We start from the raw sequence: 25,852 nt of genomic DNA, 5'->3' as shown, positions 1-25,852 counted from the left end.
TGGTTGTGCCAATTTTCTTCCACAATACGATCTCTGAGGAAGTGGGTCTGGCCCACAAAAGCTCATCACCTATTAAACCATCTTGTTAGTCTTTAAAGTGCTACACAGTTTTTCCTTTTGTTTTAGCAAGAGCAGACTAACACGGCTACCTCACTATTACCATTGCAGTGACAGTGTCACAGAGGTCGCAGAAGTCACGGATCCTATGATTTTCTGCAACCTCTGTGACATTCTGCAGCTGCAGTGGACCGTGTAGCTGACCCCAGGGCCACTCAAACAACTGGCCCTAGTGCCAGCTGCTCAGGCAGCTCTGGGTCCAGCCACACCAGATGTTGCTGGGGCAGTCCTGGGACCAGCCACTGGAGTGGCCCTGATGCCAGCCACACTGGCTGCTGCTGGAGCAATCCTGGAGGCAAACATACAAGCCTCTGGTCGATGGCCCCAGGGACCATCCAAGCAGCTGGTGTGGCTGGCCTCAGGGACTACTTAAGCAGCAAGGCCCTGGGGTTAGCCAAACAGAGGCCCCTGGCAGCAAGTTCGGCCCAAGTAGGAGCATCCTCAGAATAGCAGGGGGCCCTGCAGCACCTAAGATTCACTCAGGAATGTTTACAGTAGAAGTCATGGACAGGTCATGGTCTGTGAATTTTTACTTGTACTAAAAACACCAATGTCGAAATCTTAGCCTTACTGATAACTACTGAGAGTATGGTCTTTCAATCAGTAGTGCACCAACCTTATAGTAATTTAATCTAGATGGCATTTCCCTATTTTGCTTATGAGAATGCCACATGAAACTGTACTCATAAGCCTTTCAAAAACCAATATGTGTCACAGTTCCTGCTTTCCTACCCCAGTGTCCCCCAAAAAGCTAGTAAAGTTGGTCTGCCATGACTTGTTCTTGGAAAATCCATGCTGGCCGTACAACCCTATTTATTATTTGCTAAGTGTTCACAAATTGATTGTTTCATAATTTGTTCCAGTATCTTTTGAGGTAAAAAAGTTATGTTGAATGCTCTATAATTACCTGAGGTCCCTTTATTCTTCTTTTTAAAGATAAGATACTATGTTTGCCCTTCTCCATTCCCTTGAGAGCTCATTCGTCCTAAGTGAGTTTTCAAAGATAATAGCTTATGGTCCCAAATGCTTCAGCTACTTCTAACTTACCCTTGGATGAATTTCATCAGGCCCTGATGACTTGAATACATCTGTCTTATCTAAACACTGTTTAACCTGTTATTTCCCTATTTTAGGTGACAGCCCTTCCTCCTTGTTAATACTGTGTTGAGTATTTAGTCATTATTAGTCTTTTTAGTGATGACTACAGAAAAACAGGCTTCTTGCTATGTTCAGATATTGGCTCTCCTCCTCTGGTATGTAGAGGATTGTTGACCTATGCCGGGTTCTGCCTTTGTAACATTAGAGGGCTATTGTGTTAATAGGTCTGAAATGCTATTAGCTTGAAACATGCTGGAGAACAGTAGGAAACACAAATATGAAGGATATTAGGCATATGTGGAGCGTAAAACCTAATGTGTTATGCTTGATTCTCAGTTATCCAAAGCAGACCTCAGGGCTTAATCAGAGGGCATAAGTCATGCCTTCTCATTCTGCGTAACAAACACGTTAACAGAAGAAAAACAGGTATACCACATGCATAAAAAGCTACCTTGAAAGAGTAAGACAGTTTGGGGGCTTTTGAAGTATTTTTTACATAGTAACTTAGGGTGTGTCTAGACTACATGGCTCCGTCGACAGAGCCATGTAAACTAGAGTTTACCCGACATAGTCAATGAAGCGGGGATTTAAATAATCCCCGCTTCATTAAAATAAAAATGGCCATCACGCTATGCCAACAATCAGCTGATCCAGCACAGCGCGGCAGTCTAGACACGGATTGGTCGACAAGGGAAGCCTTTGTCAACCACTCCCTTATGCCTCGTGGAACGAGGTTTACAGGAGCGGTTGACAAAGGCTTCCCTTGTCAACCGATCTGTGTCTAGACTGCGGCGCTGTGCTGGATCAGCTGATTGTCAGCACAGCGCAGCGGCTATTCTTATTTTAATGAAGCAGGGATTATTTAAATTCCCACTTCGTTGACTATGTCGGGTAAACTAGTTTACATGGCGACGGAGCCATGTAGTCTAGACACACCCTTAGCATCTAGCCTAAGGAAGTTAAGAGGCAGATAACTGGGTAATCATGTAGTATCGACTACACAACTGGTCAATAAGGGAAGGTGCTGAGAAGGAGATACCCCTGCTGCAGCTCTGCAGTTTCAACATAGTAAGAGCCAGGTGCGCAGGCGTTAACCATTTTTTGGCTTAATTTTCTTATTAAGGATATACAACCCATTGGTTGTATAATACACCACCTTCCATGAAACACCAAGTTTCATTAATGTTATTTTCCCAATATTATATTTTCTGTTGTCCTCAAATAGTAACTAAAAGGGAGATGTGCCCCCTGCTCACTGCACTCGCCAACCCCCCTCTTGCAGGGTGTAGGAAACCTCAGCTTCCCCCCATGCCCCAGCCACTGGTGAGGACTGGGCTGTGGGCATGCCAGCCTGGGTCCCTTCTCCCTTTTTCCCACCACCCTCTGCCAGCATCAGAGCCTCCCCTTCTCCCTCCCCGCCTCCTGCCAGCCTGAGCCCCATCTCACTTCCCCCACCAGCTGCTGGGGGGAGGGAGTGAATCTCCTTGGGGGCAGCCAGACTCCAAGCAGTTGGGCACCACACTCCAGCTCCCCAAACACCAGGTGGCAGGGATCCCCCAAGAGCCTGCTTCTGGCGCATAAGCCCAGCTGGGAGCCCCACTCCTAGGCTGCTGCTCTGAGCACAGTATCCCTCACCCTCTTCCCTTGGGCTCTCATGGCTGCGATGTGGGGTCTACCAGCTACTGTGCCACGTGTCTTGGCACTGAAAGCTCTGTGGGGTGGGGGTGGAGGAAGGCGAGTAGGAGCTTGGTTTAAAATAGCAATTCCAAGTGGCGAGGGGAAGCAGCGAGGTTGGGCTCAAGCTGGGGGAGGCAGAGCAGAGAGAGGAGGCAGATGGGATGCAGAGTGGCATGATGATGTCACTCAGTCGTCCTGCAGGAAAAACTTTTTTTTAATAAAGAGGAAAAGGAAAAAACAAAGAGCGTGCTTAGAAAACATCTGCTTACCCACAATTGGTCATCATGTCCTGGGGGACTTTTCTTAATGAAAGCACCGTAATAAGTTGCAATGTTTCTATGATGAGAATATTTCTTTAGCATATTTATCTCCAGTTTGATTTCTTCTTCTTCATCCTTTGGAACAAAACAAAAAGCATGTATTTTATATGACAATATATTATTTAGCTCCTTTCTCATGCATGAACAGATATAAGGGAAAGTTCAATTTATATCAGCAGCATGATCAGTAAACACAATCTGGCTTCATGCCACAGAACTTCAGTGCCTATTGGGAAAATCATCTGAAACAAACATTTATTCTCCAGAACGTCAGTATTGCTGAAAGGAAATATGACTGAAAAGACACACACAATTGATTTCAATTCCTGTAACGGTAAAAAAAATCCTATACAACATGTTTTTAAACAACAGTGTTTTAAGAAAGACCAGAAGGGTTCCTTTATCAAAAGCGATGGTAAGTTGGACAGTATCTCTCTTCAAAGTTATTATAATGATAGAATTAAAAACACAAAAAAATACAAACTAGCTGACAAGTTCTCCAACATGACTTGGAAAAAGCAGTTCAAAACTAAAATGGACTAAAAAAAATCCACTCAACTGGTAGGGTTGCCAGTTGGTTTCAACAAAAATACCAGACACACTTGACATTACATCACAATCTACATTACATCTTATTTAGAAAATACCAGACAGTTATATTTTCTCATTAATATATTCTCAATTTGTTTCCCCGAACAGAAAGCTCAAATACTGGACAGTCCAGTTCAAACCCAGACACCTGGCAACCCTATAACTGGGGAGATTAGGGGGCATTTTGCATTTCTTCAAACAGTGTTGAGCTTGGAAAATGGACTGGTTGTAATTAAATACCACAATCATTGAGCTGAGCAACTTTTCAGAGCTGAAATGTGCTTTTGGGAGTGGGTTGGATGGGAACCCATATTGTGCAAAGAGCAACAGACACAGTGGGTCTGCATTAAGCAGGTTAAGAAGCAGGTGGCTTTTACTATATTTAAAATTCAGAATCGCAGTGGGGGTAGGTCCGGGACCCAGCAAGGCTCTCAGACCACGGAGACAGTGGGGCTTTTAAGCCGGCCCCCTCCAGTATCAGCTCTTGCTTTCCCAGAGGCAACAAGAGGGAGGGGGAGAGCGAGTAGTCAAGGAGTGACTTAACTACCCGATACGCCTAGGCTTATCATGTGGTTGACTACTTGACTAGTCACTTACATCCCTAGTCTGCATCAGGAAGACAACTTGGGAACTGAAGAAGCTTTTTGACTAATGTGAATGAGTCATTTGTACTACTCAGTTTGCTGCTGCTTCATATGACTGCAGAGGAAGAGCAAGCGCATCAGGAAGAGCATGACTGGGAGTCCTGCATGTAAACAGGATATTGTACACAAAGACAGAGGAAGGGGTTTTGCTCCCTTGGTCAAGCATTCCTGCACAGGCAAAGAAAGGCATCTGCTTTTCTTCCATACCCAAACAGAGCAGAATAAGAGGCTTTCTTCAACAGATACTGGTACACTTAGCAAATCATCAATTTTTTTGGATCAGCAGCTGAACCACACCCCCAAAAAAGTTAACACAACTTTATTGGGTTTGAAACCAAACCTAAATAGTTTGGGGATTTTGCTAAACAAATAATACAAAAAAATGTATTTGAGGTGAATGAATTTTTTTTAAATATTGCTTCAAAGCATCATTTAAAGTGTGTCAAACTGGTTCATGCTGACAGTTTCTAAAGGAACTGTTTTGACCTCGACTACCAGCAACTACTTGCAAAGACCACGGAACAATAGTTTGATGTTTTTCTCTGACAAACACATTCACTGAATTCAACCCAAATTTACAAATAGTTGAGCATTCCAAAAGCGCATTTCTAGGAAAAATGTTGCAAAAATTTAATCCAGCTCTGACCATGACAACTGCAATGTAGCTAAGACTGGGGATGGAGGGTGGGGATTTAAAGTAGAGGTAGGATGTGTAATGTGGAGGAGTAGGGTGAGAAGCAGAACGCATGACAGAAGGCAGCATGACTGTCTATGGCGGGAATGTTCAGAAGGCAGAGGGACTGGACAATTTTTTCCTTAAAAAATTAGGTTTCCGTGGCTTGGTCGACAAACAGGAGGGTTTGCTGACAAAAAAATGCATCTTAATTACTTTCGCTTTCGAAAGTGAGATCAAAAGAAGATATGGAATTCCCACAGAATTTGCATATCCTCTTTCAAAAGTCTAGTGTAGTCTAGATACGGCCCTAGTGAAAAGAAACAGCAATTATGCCCCCATCCTAGCCAACACTAACCTCGAGTCCTTTTAATAGCCCAGGGGTGGCCAAACTGCACCTCTCAAGCCACATGTGGCTTTAAAAAAAAAAAAAAAAAAAGTGCAGCTTGTAGAGCCCACCAATGCCTCCTCCATTCTCTTCCTACCAGACTGTGAGAGGGGGAGGGGATCTTGGCATTTCTTCCCTGTGTTAAGGGATGGGCTTCTGCCAAAGATGATGGGGGCCATAATTTAAAAGTTCCCCCACCAACAGCTTGAGTCATGTCCCTCCTTCTGCTCCTCCCCTTACTCTTACTCTTACCAGGATCCTTATCCGCAGCAAACCCTCCCTGCAGCTTCCAGGTGTTAGCTCTGTGGCAAACAGCTGGAAGTTGCAGCAAGGGGCTGCTGCTTTAGCTCCTTAGGAGAGGCCGAAACAAAAGCAGCAGCTCACCTCGCAGCTCCCAGCAGTTTGCCATTGCCTCTCCCCATTCCTGGAGCTCCCAGCTTCCTGGCTCCAGCACTAGTTGTGCAAAGAGGGGCCTGGCAGCACCATGTGACCAAGTGGGGCCACCAAACGCTAGCAAAAATCTGAGGGGATACCAGGGATCACATGACTCCCCCGGCTTCCGCTCTGCAGGGAGGAGGGTCTTGGGGCTTAAGCTCCATGGGTCACACCTATCGAAGCCTCAGTGTCAGTACTGAAGCCCCAAGCCAAGACACCCACCTCCTGCAGGATAGAGTCCCAAGACACTCCCCCTCTCCTGCAGGGATGGAGTCCTTAGCCACCCCCCTGCAGTGGGACTAAAGCCCTGAGCCCAGGCAGGTGTGCCTAGCTCTTGAACGTCTGAAGACTATTGTATGTGGCTCGGAGGGTCAACAGGAGAATGAGAAACATGTATTGAGAAACTAAAGCCCCAGTTCAACTGGAGGGCAAGCTAATCAACAGCTCAGCAAGACTGTTGATTCTTTCAAGGTATCAGAACCTGATATGGGGAAATTTTAAACAGCAAATTATTTTGCAATTTGTAAAATGCCTAATAGTAAAGCATACTGTTCCCAACGCGCACAGATGTCAGGTAACAGGACGCTAGCTAAATATTATCCACATTGCTCTAGTTCGTTTTCTTAGCATAGAAGTAGCAGCCCCTGCTCTCAAGGAAATAGTATTTATTTTATAAAGTAGTATTCTCCACCAAAATAGTCCATTTTCATTATTAATCTGGGAGAATGCCAAATGCACCAGAATTAACCTGTTCTGGTCTTTTCTTTTTTTAAACACATTTTGGTAAGGGCTGGGTATGTTTAGAACATTGTATAAAGTATTAAAATGAGATGGTTAATCAAAGTCCTTTCTAAACATTGTTAGAATAAAAGAACCACCATATTGGGTCACACCAAAGGTCCATCTAGCCCCGTATCCTTTCTACTGACAGTGTCCAAAACCAGATGCCCAGAGGGAGTAAACACAACAGGTAATCATCATGTGATTGCTCTCCTGTCATCCATTTCTAGACAAACAGAGGCTAGGGACATCATTCCTACCCGACCTGGCTAACAGCCATTGATGGACCTAACCTCCATTGACTTATCTAGCTCCTTTTTGAGCCCTGTTAAAGTCCTAGTCTTCACAACATCATCTGTCAAGGAGTTTCACAGGTTGACTGTGTGCTGCACAAAGAAAAACTTCCTTTTGTTTGTTTTAAACCTGCTACCTATTAATTTCAGTTGGTGACCCCTAGCTCTTATATTATGGGAACAAGTAAATAACTTTTCCTTATTCATTTTTTCCACACCAGTCATGATTTTATATACTTTATCTCATTCCCCTGTCTCCTTTTTTCTAAGATAAAAAGTCCAAGTCTTTTTAATCTCTCTTCATACGGGACTCATTCCAAACCCCTAATTGTTTTTGTTGTCCTTTTCTGAACCTTTTCCAGTGCCAATATATCTTTTTGAGATAAGGTGACCATATCTGTACACAATATTCAAGATGTGGGTGTACCATGGTTTAATACAGAGACAATAAGATATTTTCTCTCTTATTCGCTATCCCTTTTTTAATGATTCCTAACATTGTTTGCTTTTCTGACCGCCGCTGCACACTCAGTGGATGTTTTCAGAGAACTATCCACAATAATTCCAAGATCTCTTTCCTGTTTAGTTGTAGCTAAATTAGTCCCCATCATATTGTATGTATAGTTGGGATTATTTTTTCCAAATGTGCATTACTTTACATTTATCAACATTAAATTTCATTTGCCATTTTGTTGCCCAATCACTCAATTTCGTGAGATCTTTTTGAAGCTTTCACAGTCTTCTTTAGTCTTAACTCTCTTGAGCAGTCTGGTATCATCTGCAAATTTTGCCACCTCACCGTTTAAACCTTTGTCTAGATCACTTATAAATAAGTTGAATAGGATGGGTCCCAGGATAGACCGTTGGGGGACACTACTAGTCACCTCTCTCCATTCTGAAAACTTACCATTTATTCCTACCTTTTGTTTCCTGTCTTTTAACCAGTTATCAATCCATGAGAGTACCTTCCGTCTTATCCCATGACAACTAACTTTACTTAAGAGTCTTTGGACAGGATCCTTGTCAAAGACTTTCTGGAAATCTAAGAATACTATATCCACTGGATCCTCCTTGTCCACAAGTTTGTTGACCCCCTCAAAGAACACTAGTAGATTAGAAAGGCATGATTTCCCTTTACAGAAACCATGTTGATTTTTCCCCCCAACAAATTATGTTCATATATGTGTCTGACGATTTTATTCGTTACTATAGCTTCAACTAATTTGCCAGGTACTGACATTAGACTTACCAGTCTGTAATTACCAGGATCATCTCTAGAGCCCTTTTTAAATATTGGTGTCATGTTAGCTGTCTGCCAGTCATTAGGCTCAGAAGCTGATTTAAAGGATAGGTTGGTTGCAAACCGCAATTAATAGCTCTGTAATTTCACATCTGAGTTCTTTCAGAACTCTTGGGTGAACGCCATCTGGTCCTGGAGAGTTGTTACTGTTAAGTTTATCAATTTGTTCCAAAACCTCCTCTAATGACACCTCAATCTGGGACAATTCTTCAGATTTGTCTCCTAAAAAGAATTACTCAGGTTTGGGAATCTCCCTAACATCCTCAACCATTAAGTCCAAAGCAAAGAATTTATTTAGTTTCTCCACATGACCGTATCTTCTTTGAGTGCTCCTTTAAGTATCTTGTCCAGGCCCTACTGGTTGTTTAGCCAGCTTCCTGCTTCTTATGTACTTTAAACCTTTTGCTATTACTTTTTGAGTTTTTGGCTAGCTGTTCTTCAAACTCCTTTTTGGCTTTCCTGATTATGTTTTTACACTTAATCTGACAGAGTTTATGCTCCTTTCTGCTTTCCTCACTAGGATTTGACTTTCATTTTTTAAAACAATGCCTTTTTAGCTCTCACTGCTTCTTTTACTTGGTGGTTAAGTCACAGTGGCACTTTAGTTTTCTGTGTGTTTTTTTTTTTAATTTGAGGTATACAGTTGGATCTCTATTATGGTGTCTTTGAAAAGTTTCCACGCAGCTTCCAGGGATTTTACTTTTAGCACTGTAGCTTTTAATTGCTGTTTAACTAACACTCTCATTTTTGTACAGTTCCCCTTTCTGAAATTAAATGCCACAGTGTTGGGCAGCTGAAGTGTTTTTTCCACCACAGGGATGTTAAATTTTATTACATTGTGGTCACTCTTTCCAAGCGGTCCAGTTATATTTACCTCTTAGACCATATCCTACACTCCACTCAGGACTAAATCAAGAATTGCCTCTCCCCTTGTGGGTTCCAGAACCAGCTGCTCCAAGCAGTAGTCATTTAAGGTGTCAAGAAATTTTACCTCCGCATCTTGTCCTTCCCATCCTTTAATGACATGTACCCAATCAATATGGAGACCATTGAAGTCCCACACTATTATTGAGTTTTTTATTTTGATAGTCTCTCTAATCTCCTTTAGCATTTCATAAGTCACTATCACTATCCTGATCAGGCGGTCAATAATATATCCCTACTTCTATATTCGTATTATTTGAGCACGGAATTACTATCCATGGAGATTCCGTGGATCATTTTGTTCATTTAAGATTTTTATTTCATTTGATTCTACATTTTCTTTCACATATAGTGCCACTCACCTACCAGCACGACCTGTTCTGTCCTTCTGATATATTTTGTACCCTGGTATAACTGTCTCTCATTGATTGTCCTCATTTCACTAAGTTTCTGTGATTTCTGTTATATCAATATCCTCCTTTAATATGATGCATTCTAGTTCATCCATATGATTACTTAGACTTCTAGCATTTGTGTGTAAGCACTTTAAAGATTTGTCACTATTTATCTGTCTGTCATTTCCTGATATTAGGCTCTTTTTCATTTGATTGTTTCTCATCTGATCTTGCCCATACTTTATCATCTTCCATCCTCTCCTCTTTACTAGAGCATAGAGACTCTCTATTAATAGACTCTCCCCTAACAGATGTCTGTGTCTGATCCATGTGCTCCTCCGTACCCGTCAGCTTTCCCTCAGCCCTTAAATTTAAAAGCTGCTCTACAATCTTTTTAATGTGAAGTCTTAGCACTCTGGTTCCATTTTGGTTTAGGTACACCCCATCCTTTCTGTGTAGGCTCCCCTTATCCCAAAAGTGTCTCCAGTAAACCTCCTCCTACACCATGGTCTCATCCACGCATTGAGACTCTGAAGTTCTGTCTGCCTACCTGGCCCTGCACGTGTAACTAGAAGCATTTCAGACAATGCTACCACAGAGGTCCTGGATTTCAATCTCTTTTTCTAGCAGCCTAAATTTGGCCTCCAGAACCTCTCCCCCTTATGTCATTGGTACCTATATGTACCACAACCACCAGCTCCTCCCCAGCACTACACATAAGTCTATCTAGGTGTCTTGAAAGATCTGCAACCTTCACACAAGGGAGGCAAGTCACCATACTGTTCTCCTGGTCATCACAAACCCAGCTATCTATAGGTTTCTAAAGATCAAATCCTTCCCTTACTGCCTTTTCCTAATGACTGGAGTTTTCTCCCCAGAGAAGTATCCTCAGAGCGAGAGGATACCACATCATTATCTGGAAGGAGGGTCCCAAGTATGGGATGGTTTCCCTCTACTCCACTTGACTGGTCTCCTTCCCTGAGCCTTGCACCCTCCTTAACAGCACATGGGGCTTTCTCATTCCTGAGAAAAAACAATAATTTCATCATTTCTAACTATGTGACCCTATGTTTGAGGAAACTGGATTCATCTTTAAATTGACTTTTAAATGTACGCTTTTGTAAAACAAACACAAGCCTTGAAATATAATGGACAGGCTATGCTGGAGGTTGGCCATGCATATTTACAGTCACAGACAAAAAGACATTGCTTACATGGGATATCCTTCTGAAAATACTACAGCAGTGGTCTCCAACCTTTTTACACCTAAGATCACTTTTTAAATGACAGACCAAGCCAAGATCTACCACCCCGCCCCTTCCTTCAAGCCCCGCCCTCTCTATCCTCCTCCTCTCCATCACTTGCTATCCCCAATCCTTATACTGCTACTTTAAAAAAATATCCCCACCATTCCTCGCAGCTACTCACCTGTGCTGTTGCTCGGTGAGTAGCTGCTCCTCAAATGAGGAAATCTAATGTAAATGTACTGCGTGCAGGTGCGCAGCTCAGAAAGGGCTCAAGAGCTACTCTTAGAGCCTCCGAGATCTACCTGTAGATCGCGATCTACTGGTTGGTGACCACGGTACTACAGTATTTAAAAGTACTTCTAAGTTGGTCTCATTCATGTTCCCAGTGACTAAACAGGAAGAGGACTGGACCCACAGAGCTATGGTTGAGATTTCCTTTCAATCTAGTAGCCTTTAGGAGTAAATCTAGTGACACGTTAGAGTGACAGAAAGAAGGCGGATAGAACTGGATACATTTATCACAGTGCAGGCAGGCAAAGCATAATCAGTTATCCAATTTCCAGGCAGCTGTGTTATGCAACTCACTCCCTGGCCACCAGCAGCCCTGCTATTTCATGTCTGGGCCTCTTCCTTAACAATAACCACCAATAATGATGCAATACCACAAACTGTAGTTTCTAAGGGACATTTGTCCACATCACAAAAGAAAGACCATACCATATGGTTTCCATCAAATTGTAACAATGGATTACAGAGGTGAACAACTCCGGTACTCTTAGAATCAAATCTTTAAAGAGGACTCAATCTTCCCCCCACTTAAATTATTTCTTTTTTGGTGAATTGTGTCGAAACTTTATATTCGAACTAGTGCCTCCTAACAACTTGAAATACAAGCAGTCCCTGACTTACAAACGGGTAACGTTCCGAACACCTGGTCGTAACTCGATTTGGTCGGAAATACCTTTAAACGTGCTACCCGCGCTGTCTGAAAAAGCTTGACATACATGGTTCTCAACTTGAAAATATTGTAATGGGGTTAATGCGAGGTTGGTCATAAGTATGAATGGTCATAAGTCGGTGTGTTTGTAAGTCGGGGAGTGGCTATATGCTATATAAGCAAAAATGACGAGGAGTCCTATGGCACTTTAAAGACTAACAACTTTATGTAGGAATAAGCTTTCGTGGGCTGGAAGACTATTTGTGAGTTATACTGTACTTATGCCAGAAAAAAATGTGTTAAGTCTTTAAGGTACCATAGGGCTCCTCGTTGTCTTTGCTGAAACAGACAACAAACATGGCTACCCCTCTAAAATAGGGATGTAAAATCCCATTTAATTGGTTAAGCAGTGAAATGTGATGTTTATAGGGTTGCCACAGGGTTTAACCAAAAATACCAAACACACCCCCACCCCAAAAAAAAGCCCACCAGGGAAAAAAGAGACCCTGAGAGTTATTAAGCAAAAATTATTATTATTTAATAATAAATAATAATCATAATCATCATCCAGCATGGCCCCTTTAAGAAATGTTTTTGAGGCTTTTTGGCCCTAACAGGCTGCAGGCGGCCAACCGCCATCTTTTCTTCCTGCTCCGGGCCAGACAGTTCCCCTGCGGAGCCACCAAGCACCTGGAATTTTCCCCTCCTGGCCGGGGTGGGGAAAAAAAAAAAAATCAGGAAATACCGGATATTTTAGGTGTCTGGTATTTTCTGAATTTTTTTTACTGGACAGGAGGCGAAAATACCAGATCAAAGCCCTGCCTTCCAGCTGGGACTCCCAGGCTGAGAGGCAGGGCCGTGATCGCCGGTCTGGGCCCATCAGAAACGGCAAAGGGAGTGGCTGGGAGAGGCAGTACTTATTATCACGCTCTTTTTTTTTTTTTTGCTTGACCAAAATATTGCGTATCCGGTATTTTTGGGGGGACCATCTAGCAACCCTAACTCTACCAGGCAGGGACTTTGAACAATACCCAGCAGAATAATAAGACTAATGTTTCTAGAAGTTAGGCAATATAAATAATAGTAAGGAAAAAGTGATGCTCTCATTAGCAGAGCTGATTAAATAATTCATCAGAAAATGCTGATTTGCCACAAGTGAAATAGTCTCCGGGAAAGGATCATTTTTGACCAATCTCCCAATCAAAACACTTGCTGCGCTTTTTGGAAAAAAGTATAAAGGCTGTCAAAACACTCCACTGTGACAATTTTTTAAATGAAATCTTCCATTTTCCAGGTCAAAATGACTTTTCGTTTTGAAAATTAGTTAATTTATATGAAACAAGGTTAAAAATAAGAAAGTGCCAAAACTTAATAGAAACATTTTGATTGATAGAATCCAAAAACATTTTGGGGGCTTAATCAATTCATCAACATTTTTTGAGATTGACTGTTTATTGCTATGTACGGAGGAGAGGGGGGAAATAATCTGGAAGCCTCAAAAGCTCTCACATGATAGGAAACTATTTTGCACCCAACCCTACTCATTAACACACACTTCACTGAAAGGCTATCTTGTAACATGACTGGCAACATCTGCGCAGAAAAGACCTGGGGCTGGAAGAGAAAAGTGGTTTTAGATGCATTGAAAACTGGCACTCCAGACTGAGCTATAGTCCTTCCATAATTACTACTACTGTTCTGACACTTTCCAGAGCCCACTGGTCACAATGAGCAAGACTAAGTTTAAAATGATCATCATGGAACAAAAGTATCCCTCTCAGGAAGGAAAACAAGGCTACCTCCTATTCCTTGTAAGGCAGCTGGTAAGCCCTTCTTAGTGATTTTATGCAGCTGGCACCAATTACCACTGCAGGCCATTATCAGTGGATACAAACTCCCATAGAAACATTCTTTGTCTTTGCCCCTGATACCACTGTTCTAAGTGTTTTCACTTATACATTCACCAGCTGTTTGTGACAGAACATCTGATTACTAGTAATTTCTACAGTAAGCTATATTTTTGTAAGAGCGGCATGATTAAATCAAGTGGATTCCTCTCCAGTTTTAATTTTTGTATTTAACTACAGATATAATATTTTAAGGCCATTTAGTATCTCCAGGAACTTCTAAATATAGTCATTCTAACAAAGAACCTTGCCTGTAAACTCATGAGTAGTTAACAGCAGTAGTTATGCAGAAATCCAACACAATACAGTACAGTAATATCATTTCTCAAGATTTAAACTCATACACATCACAAACAGAATTCAGACTAGTCTCTGTACTAGAGCCATCTGGTGGCTGCCTTATATCTTGCACTTAGAAATCACAAACGTTTTTTTGTTCACCTCCCAACAGATACTCTATTACGTTCAATGCATTTGTACACCCAATAGATATGGAACAGAAATTCTCACTAGACAAAGAGCAATGTGATCATTAGCTAATGTAATTATTTAAATTAGTGTCGGTCTATCTGAACACAATGCAACTACAGTACACTAAAACCCAACCGAGTGTAAGCAGTTAAAACAGATCAACAATGAACTACTACTACACTGAAAGCTAAACTATGCAGGTTCCAAGATCTTTTCTAAAGGTATTTTCAGAATCAATGCAGAAATTTCTGTTTAACTTTGAATGAATGAATGAATGAATGAATGAATGAATGAATGAATGAATGAATGAATCCACCAGTTACAGTAAGCAAGCACTTAGTGGACACGGTCTTCCAAAAAATGTTCTCTGAACTATGTGACTTCCTGAACATCTTGCTAAGGCCCAGCATTATGCAGCTCACCTAGAAGGCAGTGCTGCACAGCAATTACAATTGCCTCAAATACCAACCATTGAGCTGTCCCTCTGTTTTAAACCCATACTCCTAAGATAAGGATAAACGCTAAAATATTTTCAAAACATCCTGCATGTTATAGCAACACCTGATCTATGAAGTGATTCATGACTGATAAACTGTACCCAAACAATCTTGCCTATACACCAAAATTGTCATTGAGTGCTAAATATTCAAGCACTCTCACAACAGCAGAATGGCAACACATTGGCCTAATGCCCTGGAAGGAGTGCAGAAATTTGCAATATTCTTGCTATGGCAAAGCCCCCACCTTCACCGGAGCTTGCCAGGACACCAGGACTGTTATTTCACAACCATATACCTGTGTACCTTTTGTGCTTCAAATTCCTATCAAATGGGTTAAAAACACACAGCTGCATTCAAAACTGAGGGAGCCTTTTCTACTCTTGGCCCGGTGCTCTCCTTACTGTGTGCAAAGGGTTGAAACGGAAGCAACCATTACAGAGCAAAAGGAGTTGAAAACTCCTGTTTTACATCCACCACCTTAGTGACAGCATTGCAAGGGAAGGTACCTGGATGGGGAAGGGAGTATGATAGATGGTTAAGAGTTCTAAAAGAATTTTCAGCAATGCCTGGAGCAGCCTGTGCAACCAGCACTGTGTGAACACAGGCTGGAAACATTCCCATGAAAATAGGAGCCAAAACCACTTCAAGACAATACTCATTTGTTGTCACCCTAAGGACTTAACTTCCCCAGTCACTACAAGGAGAAAACTGTCCCTTTTATTTCATTCTGCCTCTGGCACCTTTGCTACTCTCTGCATGACTTGTGTAAAGGCCACACTGAAAGAAGCAATGTAATGCTATGGGTGCACTTTCTACTGACCTTATTCAGACAAAGGCACTGCAGTACAGCATTTGCAGAGGGCAGCCATGAAAGCAACCTTCAAAATACTTCCCAGGTTAGTGCCCTGATTCTTCTTCATGGTTTCTTGCTCAAATGTATATTTATCCCATCTGTATAATTTAACTCTCCATCTTCATCATACCTGTACTATTTACACATTCAGCAACTAGCCTTTCACTCTCATTTTCTTGAGCTCCCACAAAATATGGAAGTACTCTTCTTACATCAACATTACTTGTATTACAAATATTTGTTCTTGCTGCAGAATCGTATTTCAGGTCTCAGGCCTATATGATTAAAGGCAAATTCTAGCTACAGGATGTAAAAAATGAGACTGCATACAAAATGGGGGACACTCCTACAAAAAGAAATATGGTTGCCATAAAGAAAGAGGGAGAGTGTGTGCAAAAAAGGTGAGGCGGTATTTCTGTATCCAGAGGAAGGGCTGACTTTGATGCAGAAGTTATCTGGGAAGACTAAATATATTATTGTACATTGTTGTTTTATGTCACACAAAAAACTATATTAAAGAAAAGTTCAGATGGAAAAGTGAAGTATTTTGTGTCGCGAAGTGACAATGCTTGTGTAACCTTAGCTCCAGCCTTCTTGCACGCACTTTGATCTTACTATGAATTTTAGAAATATGCATCTCTGACTGTTTGCTTACCTGTCTGAGAGTCCATTTGTTCAAGAACTCATCCTAAATGGTAAGAACTAGGACCACCACATTTGGTGTGCAGCTTCCTCTTATCGTGACTTAAAGCAAAGTTAGTGTTTGGTTGTGCCAAGACAATGGGATGTGCCTGGAATTCAACTGTTTCTCATAATATGGAAAGGGAGGAGTATGGTGGGAGGGAGTTATATTGTTGAATGACCACAGAAGGCAACAAGGGGCCAGAGATGGGGACCAGGACAGTTATAACCCCTTTGGGTCTGCAGGGGTGGAGAAAGGGACAGCTATCAACTATATATTTCAGAGAGTTTGTCTATCTATCCTCTAGCCAAAGCACATGTACCCCTCCATCAGCTGTGCCTACTGCAGCTGCAATGGGCATAGATAGGCGCTTCTCACCTGGCCTCAAGCTGCTGTGATGAGAGTGTGGGCTGAGGTAGTCTTCTCTTCCCAAGGCAGCCTGTATACTGAAGCTCCCCGCCCCCTTCCCCAACCCCATCCCAACACAATGATTTAAATGAAGGAAAAACAAAACTTAGAGTTCAGCATCCAAGAAATGCTGTGTAAATCTCCTACTATTCTAGAACCACACAAGCACATTAAGAAAACATTCCCATGAGACAGCCGACTGATTCAGTGTACAAGATGCACTCAGAAAACAAGTCATACAGTGCTCGGGGAATAAGATGAAGTAGATATTTTTCCCCTAGTTGTTTATAGTATGGCCTCATGTATGATACTACTGTAGCTATGCAACTCATTCCCCTGAATGAGGCAATGATTTGGTACATTCCTGCTTCACTCACTACACAATCCTGATTCATTCACCATCCAGCATCTACCATGAATGAGGCAGAAACCAAAAAAAAGATATGATTGTGCAATCAAAGATAGTACACCACAATGCACACCATCAAATGAGCAGAGTTCATACTGTGTGGGCACACTTGCTTTGCCACGTCCTGTGCTCCATTTAATTGCCTCAAGTTTTGGGAGGGAGAGGCTGGGGAGGGGGTGAGAAGGTACAGAATTTGTTGAAGGAAAACTGAAATCCATCATGTGCACTTATTAACTAGACAGCAATGGAGGGGAGCTCTGCACTGCAATTCATGGAGCCAAGTGAAATGTTAAACCCAACCACCTGAACCCCAGGGTCCCATCATTAATCTTTTGTCTCTCCTTCCCCACTAGCATCATGACTGTGCTGCTGATAGACATGACACTGATAGAAAATCTCATCTTCCCAATGACAACCCACTAACATGAGTGTCAGCGATGCTCTTGCTGGGCCGTAGGTAGGGGTGAAAATTCCATTTAGTTTCCATACCTAATCAATCCATGCATGCTTTCTCTCTCTCTCTCTCTCTCTCTCTGCAGCCTTCAGAATTCTTGCGGTGTCAGCCAGAATAGTTTGTGCAATGTTGACCATCACCACAAGTGGATTGAAATAGCAAACCTGTTCTCAAAGGCCACCCCACAGCCATTGGAGGATACAGAGATCGATTCCTGCCAACCTGAACTGACTTCAAAACCACAGGCTGCAGGCAAGATAGCTTTGTATCACATTGCTAATCCCTTCAGCCTCCCAGCTCCAAAAAATCTGATCGGGCTATAATTAAGCAAACTGTCCTCGCTAAACTGGCCATGTCCACACTACCACTTGTGTTGGTAAAATTTCTGTTGCACACAGCTGTGAAACCCTCCCTCCCCTCAACTGACATAAACTATACCAACAGAAGCGCCAGTGCAGACACTCGCTTGCTGCTGTAGCTACCACCGCTCATTGGGGGTGGTCTAATTATGTCAATGGGAGAGCTCTCCCATTGGCACAGAGCAGCCACACAGGAAGCCATGGCCAGCACAGCTGAATTGGCACGGCTGTAATGCTGTACGGTCTCTTATGCAGACATAGCCTTAAATGATGCAAATGCTGTTTCTCCTTTTTAAGTGTCTAAAAGGGCAAAGGTAACATTGACAAATGAGGTGCCATGTTAGAAAAATGGCTTTAAAAATAAAACCATACATAAAACATTGTCTCCCCAGCCTGACAGTTGACTTAAAGAGTAACACACATGATGAAGAAATAAATGTAACACTTCTTTTTAAGAAGTTCTATTGAGGTAAACTGCCAGACAAAATAATGTCTAATAGACTGCTAGCAAGTCTTCAAATATCCAGGTAACAGGTTGGTGAGGCTAACAGCCATGTTTAATATTGCATGTGACCTTCACAAACACATACCCTGGTTTACTTCCAAAGAGGAAAGTCTCACAAACAGAGCCAAGCTGGAACTAGCACAGGCTCCTTAGCCACAGTCTAGCTTGAGACAGTAAGTAGCCTTATTCAACATCATATTTCTTTAATCAAACAGCCAAGATAAATACCTTGTTAATAAAATGCACCTCAAAATTTGTACTCACCTCTACAATCATGACTAACTGACAGTGTGTAAGCCCACTTACTCAGGGCAAGTTTACTCTACAAAAACAGATCAGTCTATGCGACACGATTTGAGTTTCATTACTAGTACAGGCAGTCCCCGGGTTACGTACAAGATAGGGACTGTAGGTTTGTTCTTAAGTTGAATTTGTATGTAAGTCGGAACTGGTACATATTGTAGGGGAAACTCTAGCCAAACATTTCTCCAGAGCTCAGTTTTATTCTCCCACACCTCACTTCCCTCAGTCCTTTATTCTCAAGCTGAGGTGTCTGCTGAGAAAAGCCGCTCCGCGTCTCCCTGGTCTGCTGGGGGGGGGGGGGGGGGCGCTAGCTTCGCGTCTCCCTGGTCTGCTGGGGGGGAAGCAGCTAGTGCGGGGTTGCCTCACCCCGTTTGTAAGTAGGGATCCGATGTAAATCGGATCCATGTAACCCGGGGACTGCCTGTATAACACATAGCTTCAATCTACTTACTACCGAGTCCACAATGCATGGGGGGTGGACAGAAGAAATTCTCCCATCAACTCCCCTATTCACTTTGTTCTGCTGGAGTACCGTAGACAACAGGAAAGTGATCGGCAGTCAGTTTAGCAGGTCTTTACTAGACTTACTAAGTCAACTGCCAGCGGATCCATCACTGCAGGGTCAATCCACCCCATAGTGGAGACAATCCCTTAGAGTCCTTAATTTAAAAAGTAACTTCAGTCAGAAGGTAATTGCAGCCCCTTTTTGGGAGCTGTGGTCCAATATCACTCCAAACTTTGAATTTTTCGCTAACAATTCAATTTTTAATTTAAAATAGCCCCTGGACGTGTCTAACATTTCATCAGTATTTCCTTCCCCCACACTTGCAAAAACAACCCAAAATCCTAAGGCAAGTCAAACATTATTTAAAATTTCTGTTACATTTTTTTTCCTCTTTTTATTTTAAAACCATCGGCCTTTAGTAAGTACTAGGGATGTTAGATGGTAATGCTTATCAGTTAATGGCACGTGTTGCACCCAGCCAGCCCCTGGGGAGGCAGCTTCACTGCAGCAGGGCAGTGAAGCCTCCTCCCTCGGAACCCAGCGAGCAACAGCTGCCGGCTCCACTCCCAGGAAGGTGGCTTCACTGTCTCAGTGAAGCCTCCTCTCCAGGAAACAGGCTGGTGGGCCTGCTCCTGGGAGGCTTTGCTGCGGGCTAAGCTTTATACTGCAGAGCCTGCAGTACGTGTAACCGCTAAGGTTTTTAGCGGATACAAAGTTACCATATTAAACAATTTTTAACATCCCTAGTAAGAATAATTCCTCCTGGATTATGTGGCAATCACATCTATAAGACTAGAGCAAGATTGGGGGTATATTGTATACCAAAAACACATGGGAAGATGCCATTCCTGCCCTCAAAAAGTGACCACCTAAGAAATGGGTCACTGGCTGTGATATTAGAGAGGTTTAGTTTAGAAGTTGACTGCTGTGCCTTTTGACCTCTGGTAAGCTTTTACACAGGACAGCAGAAAGGGACACTGTGGCTGTGCAGAATCCCCTCTCACTTTTCTTTGGGAGGAGTGTCTCTTATTGCAAAAGGTAACATATGAGCCTACAACTGATCTCAGAACAGATGCACCACTGGTGCCCATTTGTCTTCATCTGCAGTCTGACTGAAGTCTTCTGCCAAGAGACATGTTGGAGAAAAATGTTAAAGAGCTGAGTGAGTTTGTGTGAATGAACTATGAGACAGAATGGAACTAATTAGGGAAAAAAATAAAAAAGACCGGCTGAGAGCAGCTTCACTGGAGCAAAGATTTCAGCTCAAATTGCTTGTTCTCGAGAAAAGAATCCAAAAGGTTACAGAAGGAGGAAGGAATAAGTCTTCTACGCTCAACAGACCATATTTTACCTTTAGAGTCTGTTTATACTTGGAAAATTAACTATTAAAAAGGAACACCATTATAAAATGATTTACAGTTGAGCGACAAGATGATTATTACATCAGCCTAGAATAATTATTAGGTCTAATCACTCAAGTTGTAATTCATCCTCACACAATCAAATCACTTGATTCACTACTAACATTTTCTTTAGCATATACCAGGTGATACTGACGCAGCGAAGACGCATGCTCTCTCAGTGATAATAAAGGTGCCCATCAGAGAAACGCACTCAGGGACTGCAGTGCATGTTAAGTTTAACTTCATGTCTGTGTCAAACTCATCAGCATGGTAGATGACAAGAACTGTGCTGAAAAGTTTGTTTTGTTTTAATCTCATTCCAGAAGGAGGACAGCTAGTAAGGTAGGTAGGTGTGGGGTTTTGCTTTCATTTGGGACATTAATACAGGTTGTACCTCCCTAAACCGGAACTCTCTGATCTGGTAACATCTGTCATCCAGTGGTGGAGGCCAGTGGTGAGCAGGGGGGCTCAGGCAATGCAGGGAGTCCTACAACGCTGCTGGGGGCTCCACCAGCGCAGGGATCCCCAGTGGTGCAGCTTGGAATTCCACAGCAGGGAGCCCCACAACACAACTAGGAGCCCTGCAGCAGGGGACACAGGCGGCGTGGGGAACGCCGGTGGTTTGTACAAAGCTGCTCCCTATAGCGATGTGCTACTAAGGGAGAAGTTAGGGTTCTACCGATAGCCATCGCTACAGGGAGCAACTCTGTATGTGCCACCAGCACTGTAGCCAGGAGTGCAGCAGGGGCTCAGACAGTGCAGGGAGCCCCGTGGCATGAGGCTCAGGTGGTATGGGGCGCGCAGCAGCAAGGGTGCCCAGCAGTGCAGCTGGGAGTCCCAGGGATGAGGGATACAGCTGGCTGAGGGCAGTGGGGGCCGGCTGCAACCAGAAGCAGAACTGGTGGGTGCCTGGGAGTCTGGTGGCGGGGCACCTCCCCTGGTCCAGCAAATGCCCTTGTTAGGGACCGGCCAGGTCCCAAGGTTGCCATGCCAGACCATGGAGTTCCAACCCGTACTGGGCTGCTAGCAATATAGTCAAGCTATGTACTTCAGCATACAAGTAAATGTGTCTGGCATTCCTCCACTATGTACAAAATCATTTTCATACAGCTGCCAGCAAAAGAACTATATTCTTGAATCATGTGTTTTTGGCATCCGTGTTGCCAAGCATGCATGGAAACCTCACAGCTGAGATATTCTGGGAGAGAATTAACAATGAACAGTCACAAAATGCTAGTGTCTGTCTATCAGACATGACGTCACAGCCCTGATACAGGCATGAGAGCTGATGACAGCTAGCTAATTAGCGTACCTGCTTGAGAACAATTACTCTTCCCCTCCTGTGAATAGAAATAAAGGCAGCACGTTCTTCTATAAACATTATACCTCAACAGTTTTTATAGCCCTAGCTGAGCAGTTGACAAGGAGGCTGTGATTAACAGCTAAGCAAATAAGTCTGGAGAAAATATAAACAGGCCCTATATCAAGAGACAGGTTTGTTTTCATCATGGGGTTTATTTATAAAACAATATGCTCCAGTTGAAAACCAGAGCTGCTGTGGCATTTCATTGCCCAGCGAAAAAACAACAAAAGCAAAAACCAGAGCTGCCCTGGCAAATTGCTCCCCAATCCACATCCTAATGAACAGGAAAGATGGAAGCTGGGGAAAGAAAGGCTTTGTGGGAAAGTGCTGGCCTGAGGCTTGGGAGATCTAGGTTCAGCTCTGCTCACAGACTTCCTGTGAGACTCTGAGCAAGTAACTTAATCTCTCTGTAAAATAGGATCAGAACTTCCTTCCTCCCAGCAGTTGTCTACCTTGTCTCTCGAGACTGTAAGCAACTTGGGATGAGGATGGCTGAGATGTTTGTACAGTCTCTAACACATTGAGGCGTCTAGGAGCTACTGTAACAAATCGCAACACTACTCTTTGAGATGGTGGGCTTGGTTCTAAAAGCAGTTAATAGCAAAATGACCTAACGTGCAATAGAACTGAAATGAGATTCACTCTCCAGCCCACCAACAGAAAAACTTTTCATTCTAAACAAACCATGAAAAAATGTGTCACCACATTGACGGGCCAGACCATCCTACACTGCCAAAAAGGAGCCCAACACACAAAATTTGATCTGTGTCATGATTCTTGTATATTGGGGTGCTATTTTTGACAGCACAAGAAGAAAAAAGTCGAGTCTACTGGAAATTGGTCTTTCCCTTCTCTAGAAAAAGTACTTTGGGCTAAAATGACTTCCAGCAGCCTGCTGTTATATATCACACCCACAGACACAGATACTGTCCTAGCCTGTAAGTGTCAGAACATGATCATTTATAGCTCAGCTGCCTTCTGTTCCCCATCTGACTGAAAACATATGCACATACATACACAGTCACTTCCCCAAGCAGGCTCTTTCATGCTTTCAACGGCCACATTATTGTTTTACAAATGAAGTCACAGAATAGATCTTCTTCCCATTTTCTCAGTTAAAAATTATACTCGGCAGCTTGACTGAAAAATAAATGCACATGTAATGTGTTTTACTGAAATCCTCCTAGACAGAAATAATCTGCTCTCTCTTGGAAAGACCATTTCAGTTTTCTAGTCTCCAGTGGCTACAGCATCTTCTGTGCCAATCACACAGCTCCGGCCTGTTTAGCCAATCCAATCTGCAAGCATCTGCAGAACAACAGCAGTTAAATCTAACGTTGGAATATGGCTTCATTTAAGGACTATTCAACTGTTACATGTGCAAAATGGGCAGCCGTTCTCTTCTGCATAAATAGTTTCTCTCTCAAATCGTTTATAGAAGTAATACTATCACGCCAGGGTCTCCTGGGAAGATGATTCATAAGCAGGAAAAGCACTAACTGCATGCTCAGCCTATTCAACCTAACAGCTTTTACGAGTTTAACTGCCCTAGCCCAATAATACAACCAAGTCACAGACGGGAAAACCTTTAATCGTTTTGAACGAAACACACTGAATGGGTACAATTCACTTCTCACTTATACCAGATTGCACTAAAACAGCTCCATTGACTAAAATGGAGAGAAGCTCCTGTTACTAGGGATGTAAGCGACTAGTCAGCTATTCGATAAGCATAAACTTATCAGACAGTCGACTTGACTAGTTGTTTCCCTCCCTCCTTGCTGCTTCTGTCACAGAGAGGCAGCCAAGGGGGGGAGCAGGAGCCAGCGCTGGAGGGAGCAGGCTTAAGAGCTGGTTCCTCCCAGCACTGTTTCCGTTGGCGGGTGGGAGGGGACAGGGGCACAGCGGAGAACTGGCAGCACTTCTGCCTTTGAAATGTAGCAAGAGAGGGCTCTCTTGTTACATTTCAAAAGCAGAAGCGTGAGGGGAGCAGGAGGCGAGTGGGGGACTCCAGCAGTCCTCCACTGGCCCTGTGCGCCCTGCTTTTGAAATGTACAAGAGGCCCTGGAGGGGGCTCTTGTACATTTCAAAAGCAAAGCGCTGGGAAGCATGGGGCCAGCAGGGGTGCTTGAATCCCCCTCTGGACCCAGGCTCTCCTACAACAACAGGGCCCTTGCTACATTTCAAAGGTGGGGATGCCCTTATCAGCTAATCGAATAGTCAATGTAAACTACATCGACTATTTGATTAATTGAATAATCTAAATTTAAAATCCTTACCATTTACACCAGTGTAAGTGAAAGGACAACCAAGCCCAATGTATCTGAACAGATGCTGAACTCAGGAAGCCATACAGACTTCATGGTCTGGGACGTGAGATATGTTTAAATACAACAAATGAATGTATCAATGACAGCTATACCACCAAGGGACAGAATGATGCAAGCATGCCAGCTACAGAGAGAGCATAAGACCTTGAGGCTGGGCTTGCAAGTGTTGTTAAGCAACACGCCAAATGCACAAGTCCCCAGGAGTTTTGTGTAAGTCCCACACAGAGTAATAAGAACAGCCATACAGGGTCAGACAAAGATCCATCTAGCCCAGTATCCTGTCTTCCCACAGTGGCCAATGCCAGTTTGTTTTCTAGGAGGTTCTGGGATCAATTTATGTGCAATTTCCTTTATGCTAACCAATGCCAACCCATTCAAACAAGATAAAGTTTAAAAGAAAAAAAAGAGGAAAGCCAGACAGGATATATTATAAAGGCAGCAAAACCTTAATAAAGAAGAGAGAAGCGATGGTATTCTTTGGGATAATGGACAGAGCTTTCATAATCTGCTCCCAGTAGAGCCCCAGAGTAGCTGGACATTTCTGCCAAAATGATCAAAAGTAGGGAGGGAAAATTCTGGTTAATCAAGCGTAATGTTTAACCAGTTAACTAACTGGTTAAACGATTAAATGGGGGCAAGTGGCTCCCCCCACCTGCTGTGGACAGGTTGGAATGGCCTCCTCTCCACAGAAGGGGGGCTGCTCCGGCCAAGCTTAAGCGCCGCTGCCTGTGGAATGCCTGGGCCAGGCCCATCACCGATAGCAGCTGATCCAACCAGACTGGAACACATCCTCTCCTCCCTCTCCCCCCCACCACCCAAGGGCAGGCCCCACAGAGCTGGAGCATGGTGGCCGGGAGCTGTTTCAGCTCCCACTGATTAACCATAACAGGTAAGCCTCACCCATTAAGAGTGAAGCTTACAGGTTAGCCAGCTAACTATTAACATCCCTAATCAAAAGCAAATGATTTATTATTATTGTCTTTCAATTGTGGTGCGCTAACTTTTAACCATGTGATGACTGCAGAGATAAATGGAGGAAATCCAGAACTTTTGGAACTAAATGCTGGGCGTCCTAACATGAATCCCAATCAAATGATGGTAAGGTATACCATTAAGTACAAAGCACTGCGGGAGAATGTAAATAGGCAATATATTAATGCTTCCAATAAAAATTAAGAATGGCTAAGGTTGGCCAAGTGCAAGATGCATCCCCCAGATAAAACCTTGTACAAGAAAGAATTCTAGGTGACAGTAACCTTTAATTTATCCCCCACTCACCACATTCCCCACTTTTACTGACAAATTCTGTCCTTCTATAAATGTCTCATACACCTTTAATACAGAGTAAAGCAATACAAAAGACCAGACACATCACGTCCACACTATAACACAAAACTCCCACTCTGACTACAGCAGCAGGCCATGCATGCCTGTTAGACATATGTGCACTGGTGAACTATATGATGTAGTTTTTTCCTACAAGGAAGTATGGGAGCATTCAAAAACAATTAGCCACTGCCTACTGAGAACTTCCGCATGCCTCATATCGGGAAGAAAAACTTCACCCTATCTTACAGTCTC

At 43.1% G+C, this 25,852-nt stretch overlaps 1 protein-coding gene across 4 annotated transcripts in view; it reads right to left on the bottom strand.

Annotated features, from left to right (window-relative positions):
• MAP4K4 (mitogen-activated protein kinase kinase kinase kinase 4) overlaps nt 1-25,852 on the bottom strand; it is a 244,029-nt gene that overhangs the window by 83,318 nt on the left and 134,859 nt on the right. For all 4 annotated transcript variants that reach the window (XM_075917256.2, XM_075917252.2, XM_075917268.2 and 1 more), the window contains exon 4: nt 3,162-3,287. In XM_075917256.2, the coding sequence (XP_075773371.2) occupies nt 3,162-3,287 (126 nt within the window). The remainder of the gene's footprint in view (nt 1-3,161; nt 3,288-25,852) is intronic.

This window comes from Pelodiscus sinensis, chromosome 1 (assembly GCF_052426305.1).
Source record: "Pelodiscus sinensis isolate ZL-2025 chromosome 1, ASM5242630v1, whole genome shotgun sequence".
Classification (NCBI taxonomy): Eukaryota; Metazoa; Chordata; order Testudines; family Trionychidae; genus Pelodiscus; species Pelodiscus sinensis.
The sequence above is the reverse complement of the archived record's forward strand: the minus strand, read 5'-3'. Positions and strand labels throughout refer to the sequence as shown.